Consider the following 7,297-nt stretch of genomic DNA (forward strand, 5'->3'; position numbering starts at 1 on the left):
TTGATTTCTCGCTTTCTGTCTCTCTGTCTCTCTGTCTGTCTGGCGAGCGCACATGCCCTATAGCAAAAACCTCTTTAAAAAAAAGTAACAATAAAAAGGTGAGTCTTATGGGTGTTTCGCAAGTTGGGGTGGGGCTGGGGGAGGGAGCCCACCGACTCTTTACCCTGTGGGGACCCAAGGTCAAAGTCTTACGCTGGCAACTCACCCATGATGTGTCCTGAAGGCAGTGATTTATCACCACTGTCTTCACAGAGCTCTTTTGATGAAATCTGTACAGTCTGGAGCTAGGAATTTAGAAAATATTAAGGAAGGCTGCTGAGGAAAGTGAGAGCAGCCCCAAACCACTTTGTCAGAGTCACACGAACAAGATGGAGTCCTCACAGGAAGTCCCTTTTCCAAGAACAAAAAGAGGAGAGCCCTGGGGGGCCAGAAAAGACTACTTTTTGTTCTTACTGCCCCCTGAGTTTGCTACCAGGTTAACACCCAGGGAGCTGTTTGCAGCTACACTACCTCTGCAGAGGTGGTTAGCTACAATCAGGAGCCTGGGACCTAGGTACTTATAGCAACAAATACAACAAATGCTGCATGCCAGGCTGTATCAATTGCATTACATTGTGTTTATCTACGGAACACAGAGACTCTTCCTTGCAAAATCCAGGTCCTTACTTTACCTGATTGCATTTTCCACATATTGTGACATTTTCAGATTTTATTTCTGTAGCCGGGTGCCGTTTGGACTCCATGCAGATGTTTATTGCAGAATCATTTGGCCTCTTTGGTAAATTAATTGTTTATCTTTGTCACTCTCTCTTCTAATTAGCAAAAGTCCTGTATGTACAGGCCTATTAACATAAAGTCTGCAATGTTGTTTCCAAATATGTTCTCCCAGTAGTTTACATCTTAATATATTTTTCTTTTGTCAGTAGAGAAAGTATTTCTAAACTTTTAGAAACATTTTTATGGTTTTTGATTGACATAATAGTCATACATATTTATGGGGCAAAGTTGTTTTTGTTTTCTCTCACTCTTTTTTTTTTTTTTTTTTTGTTATGCTAACCAGAGAGAGAGAGAGTGAGAGCAAGAGCAAGAGAGAAGGCACCCTCCAGGGAAGATGGCTATGCTGTAATCCTTTCTCCTACATCTTGGGATTTGGAGCTCACATGCATATGTACCTAGCATGCTTTTCAAGCCTCAGGGTCCAGGATGCAAATAGCTCAGATGGCCATGTGGGATCCCACTACCTTAGACACCATGCTACTGACTGGCCCATGATTTTTCAATTCATGCATACTTTTATTGAATTTATGATTTTAAAAGAAAGCAAGTCATTCTTGGGGAGTGCCGAGTGGGAACAGAAGAACATATAAGGAATAGGAAGGGGAGAGAAGGGATCAAGGAGGCTGGAAGAGGTCAGAGAAGGAGACCAGACAAGGGGGGAGGCAGTAGGGACTTTGGAGAAGGGACTATACAGACTATATCTTCCTTTAACAACCCATTCACAGAAAAGCACACCATCATTTCCTGAAAGGGAAGAATTCAGGTGCTTAGGACCCCCTTTACCTCCTTCCTACCTCAGGCCCTCCTGATCAACAGGGGAGAAAGCAGGGTTCCCCTTTCAGAACCACATGTCTACCAGGAAGGAGCTGAGGTCATGCTGAGTTTTGGGCGACCAGCTGAGGGTGTCCACAATGTCATGACTTATGTGCTTCAGCAACTTCCTCCACAGGTCTGTTGGAGGAAGGAAAAGAGGGCTGCACACCCTGACTGTTCACACTCACCACTCTGTCCAGTCTTGCCCATCACACACTTAGAGGGGTCCATGAGCTTCATGTCCCCACTTTCCTTGAAGTGCTCACACAAGCTGCTCCTAAGAAGAATAGGAGAGCTAGAAGGAGTTTTTCCAGCCAGTATAGGATTCTTAGGAGCTGACCTATGTCTGCAGGGGACCCTGCTGTTTGCTATCACTCCGATGTTTGCTACCACCCAACCTCGACTCAAATCTTTATCTAGTTCTCTTTTTTCACCTCATTGTTGAAGAAATTCGGGATCTTGACTTTGGGGGGCTTTTCTATAATATCAGACAGGCCATGCAGCCAGTACAGTTTGTTGCTGTGCAATTTCAAGGACAAAAACTCTTTGGGAAGAAAACGTCCTTCCTATCTAGAACCTCAGAGACAAAGCTCTCCTCTTTTTTTTTGCATTTTATTGAAGTGATCTCTTCTTCCTCATTATTTAAATAATGCTTATTGAGTTCTGAACCCTCATTAAAACAAATGTTCAGAGAAATAACTGGTAACACTGGAGTGAGAACCAGACCAATTGATCACTCTCTTTTTATTTGACAGACCGTGTATGCACTCACAGGAAAGAGACATAGAGACAGACAGAAAGCAAGAGAGCACCCCCCACCCCCACACATGTACATTCGGCATGTTTTTTTCAAGATGCTGGACCCGGGACTCAAACTCATGGGCAGCTATGTGGGGTCCAGCAGCCTTAATCATCAAGCCACAGAGCTGGCCATCAGCAATTTTAAAATAACCACTTTAAAATTCTATACATAGACTTAGCCTAGATGGCACAGTCTGTACTGTACTACATTGCATTGCTAGAAGCCACGTGGCCAACCACAGTTTCAGATCCCTTGGTCTGCCTGAAATTGTGTTGGGTGCATACTAAACACCCTAGATCCTAAGGAGCTGGAGGACTAAAAAAGGGGATTGTGACATGACAAGACCCTGCTGAAAGGTTCTCTTTTCCTCTCTCTTTATTTTGCATTCATGTACACATCCTCTCTATCATAAAAAAAAAAATTGAATTAGAAAATTCAATTGATGGAGAAAAAACAAAGAGTCCAAGAACACTTGATAAAAGTCTGTGGGCTTGTTTAGAACTTGCTTATACCTCAGACCTAACTAGCAACAGTTCCTTCCCTTTGAATTGAGTGGAGAATGATCTCTAAGTTGACTCTGGGCTCTAAAATTTCTTTATAAAAGTGACTAGGGTTTTCTTAATATATCAAGCATTTTAATCAAATAAGCAGTGAATCTGAACTCTTAATCTATCCTTCAAAAATTCATTACAGTGTACTGATTTCTGCCTGTAGTGTTTATCAAAGCCCAAACCTGTACTTAATACATGGAGAAGAGCATCTACAGAGGAGTATACCTTTGGAATCTTCAACCAAGGTTCACAATGTTGATAAACAGGAAATGTTTCTTCCTGATCAAATGTTTACTATCCTTCTTTATCCCAGACTCGGGGTAAAGAATTAATTACAATGTTTCATGAATTTTAATGTTTTCATTTGTTTTTCTGTTTGCTTTTTTTTGACCATGTGACCTCATCTTGCTGAGTTAATGTCTACCAGAACATTCCACTACAGTGGACTTGGTTATAGTTTTAGTTATAATCTTTATTTGCCTTCAGTTTAAATTCTCAGTCTAACCCCATCTTTAATTCTTTCCAACACAGAACACTTGAGCTGCTTTGGAAAACTCTGTACCCCCTAAAATTAACATTAACAGTTGTAGCTAGAGTCAGTTCAGACAGCTATTTTAAAGAGGTTTGATTGAAATAAAGAAATTGAGTAAAGAGTTATTAATAATAGATTATTTGTCAATCACTATTATAAGTACCTCACATAAATTCTTTTAATCTTATAAAAGAGATACAATTAATATCCGCATGTTACAGAAGAAGAAAATTGAGGCACAATAAATTTCTCAAGCTTATACCGCTAGTAGAGGAAAGTTACAAACCCAGGGGCCAAATATTACTTTGTAAGAGTTCTGCTTGAGACAAATTTGGACATAACCTCAGAGACGTCTGATTTAATTACCATACTATAGGAGGTAAAAAACAGTTAGTATAGTAAATGTGAATAAATACATAAGAAGAAAGGGTAAATGTAGACAGAACAGGAAGGAATTAAAAGATAAGGAATATATATAGAGGGGATGGTATGGATTTATTCTGTTCATATAATGATTAAGTTATCCTTAACTTTTCAATCAACATAGTAGAGAAAACTTTTCAGGCTACAAAGCAACTTCTAATGCTGAACACTGAATGATATGTTTATGGACAAGTGATCTATCAAATCTTGTTGGTGAGTCTTGTTTCTCAGTAGTTTACTAAGATGCATCTTTTGAAAGCTGCCTTTTTTAAAAAAAAGTTATATGTGGTGCTGATAGATCAAATAGAGTTACCTACAAAACCTTCAAATTTGGGCCAGCCAGTGGCATGGTGGTTAAGGTGGCTGGATCTCACATGGCAGACTGCATATTTTATGTTGAAGTCTAAACCCCAGCATGAGGTGAGACCTTTGGGAAGTAATTATGTCATAAGGTGGAGCCATTATGAATGGGATTGGTTTCCTTATAATAAGAGGCCAGAGAGCTAATGCTCCTCTTTCTGCCATGTGAGGATACAAGAAGTCAACAGTCTGAAAGCCTGAAGAGGGCTCTCACCAAAATCCCACCATGCAGGCACCCTGATCTCAGACTTCTAGCATTCAGAATGTGAGAAATAAATGTCTGTTGTTTATAAGCCACCTAGACTATGGTTCTTTGTTATAGCAGCCTAAACTATGACAAATGGTAACTATATTTAATTGTTTGAGGAGGAATGTTCAGATTATATTCTAAAGTAACTGGATTATTTTACATTTCCTTCAGCAGAGTATAAGTGTTCCAATTTCTTCGCATCCTCTTCAACACTTTTTTAAAGAGAGATTTTTACTATAGGGCATGTGTGCTCACCGAAGAGACAGAAGAGAAAGACAGAGAGAAAGTAAGAAATCACCCCTCAGGGGGGATGACCATGCCACAATCCTTTCTCCTCCATTTTCCTCTCAGGATTTTGGGCACACACAACACACACACATACACACACACACACACACACATCCCCTGTGTGAGTTTTAAGCCTCTGGATCTGGGAATTTAACTGTGGGAGTCCAGCAAAGTAATTATTACACCATCTGCTGGTCCCCCTCTTCAACATCATTATTATTATTATTATTATTATTATTGAAGAGAGATTTTTGTTGTTTTTAAGGATTTTGTTAAGTGTGTGTGTGAGTTTTTGCCATAGGGAGCATGTTCTCACGGGAGACAGACAGAGGCAGAGAGAGGGAAAGTGAGGAACACCCTCCCCCAACACACTCACACACACAGCCACGGCACAATCCCTTATCCTCCACTCTCCTCTCGGAATTTTGGACCTACAGACACCCGTAGTGATTTCGAAGCCGCTGGGTACTGAACTCAAACCACAGTTGGCCTTGTGAGAATCCAACACCTTAACCACCATACCCCCTCGTGGTCCCAGTGTAATTTTTTTTTTTTTTTGGAGAGTTTTTTTTGTTGTTGTTGTTTTTTTTTTGTTATAGGGGGGGGGTGGTAGTCAGAAAGGCAGGGTGTGTGTGCTAGTCAGAAAGACAGAGAAAAACAGAGACAAAAAGTGAGAAATCACCCCCCACCCCTGGGGGGTGACCACACCACAATTCCTTCTCTTCCATTCTCTTCTTGAGATTTTGGGCAGGGACGCACATGGTAGAAGTTTGTAACTGCTGGGTCTGGGACTGGAACCTCAGCCGACTGTGTTGGAGTCCAGCTATGTAACCGCTATGTCATCTGCTGGTTCTCCAAGATACCATGACTCTAGCCACAGCCTAACCAAGGATTATTATAGCTGCACCAGGAAGGAGGACAAGACTTTCAATGTTTAACTAAGAAACCAAGATGGAGGTGCATCACAAGATAGAGGTACATCACAAGATTGAAGTGCACCTGCTTCGATCTGTCTTGGTCCATTTTTAGTTGGTATAACAGATTACCTGAGACTAGGTAATTTACAAAGAAAGTCATCTTTTTAGTTTTTACATTTACATATTTCATCTATTTTGAACTAATTTTTGTATATTATATGGTATGAGGAAAGAGATACAAAGTTGATGGCTTTGAAAATGAAGTAAGCCAAGGAACGCCGGTGGCAAAAAACTGATTCTCACCTTCAGCTTTCAAAAAATCATGCAGCTCTGCTGAAACATTGATTTTATACCAGTGAGATCCATGTCAGCTGATGATAGGGTGTTTCTACCTCTAGGCTATTATGAATAATGTTGCTGTGAACATTGATCCAGTTTCTTAAACACTACATCATCTGCTCACCCTCATTTTTTCATTCAAATATTGTTTGTTGGTACCAACTAGCAGAAATGACAACATGGATTGGCTGTTTTGTTTTATTTTGTTCACTACTGTATTCCCAAAACCATAGTATAATAAATGTGTGTCTTATGCCCCTCTGAAAAATGAGTAAAGGATATGAATAGACATTTCTCCAAAGCCATACAAACGGCCAATAAGTACACAAAAACATTTGAGACATTATTAGTCATTGAGAAAAAGCAAATTAAAACCCATATACATTAGGATGGCTAGAATCAGAAACAACAAAAAAGGGAACGGTCTTGAATAAATGTCTAACAGATTCCCGCCATACATACACACAAAGAAAAAAAAATATTCATAAGGAAAAGCTATTCTTTAAAAGTCATAATTTAGACCCCTTTCTTTGTCTCCAAGAGAGTTCCATCCTGTTCTGTTCTGTGGAGATTTGTTTCCTCATTTTTTTAAAAAAACTTTTATTATTTTTTTAATTTAAATTTATTTACATTCATTTACTATACATCATTACAGCATACAAAATGAGATTTTCCATCCAGAATACACTGTATATTGGCTCAATCAAGCACATCAAAATACATGTTATTGTCAACAAATAATTTTCCAGTTCTTGTTTCCTGTATATTTTGCTTTTTTTTCCATCCTTGATTCCCTATCTCTCACCCTCTGCCATGTCCCACTCTCCTCCCACACTGTCTCTGGTGTCCATGGTTGCTCTCCATGCCTTTCCCCCCCATTTTATTGATTTGCTAATGAACTTAATATCTAAATATGTCCAATAGCAAGAGCAGTTGATATATACATATCTAGAACCCAAGTCTGACTTTAGGCATAAGCCTCAGTGAGTAGAATGAACATACTATAAAGTAGCACCTAGCTGGGGCTATATAGTTTACTGTAGTCATCAAATATGCATTTTTTTAATTTCAAGAAAAATAGTTTAAGTGTTTTTTTATTCCTCCTGAAACTTTTTTAAAAATTAATTTACATTCATCCCCTAAGCATCGTCACAGCATACAACATGTGGTTTCCCATCCAGAATATACTGCATAGTGGCATGTTATCATCAATAATTTTCCATTCCTAGTTATATATATATATAA

General features: G+C 39.3%; 1 protein-coding gene across 1 annotated transcript in view; it reads right to left on the reverse strand.

The window, feature by feature from the left end:
- The window catches only part of LOC102490457 (nuclear RNA export factor 2-like), a 62,518-nt gene that overhangs the window by 51,519 nt on the left and 3,702 nt on the right, over positions 1-7,297 (reverse strand). The window contains 2 exon segments of the mRNA XM_014583199.1: positions 1,634-1,728; positions 1,779-1,867. Of these exon segments, the coding sequence (XP_014438685.1) occupies positions 1,634-1,728; positions 1,779-1,867 (184 nt within the window).

Source organism: Tupaia chinensis, unplaced genomic scaffold (genome assembly GCF_000334495.1).
Source record: "Tupaia chinensis unplaced genomic scaffold, TupChi_1.0 Scaffold144165_1, whole genome shotgun sequence".
NCBI lineage: Eukaryota > Metazoa > Chordata > Mammalia > Scandentia > Tupaiidae > Tupaia > Tupaia belangeri.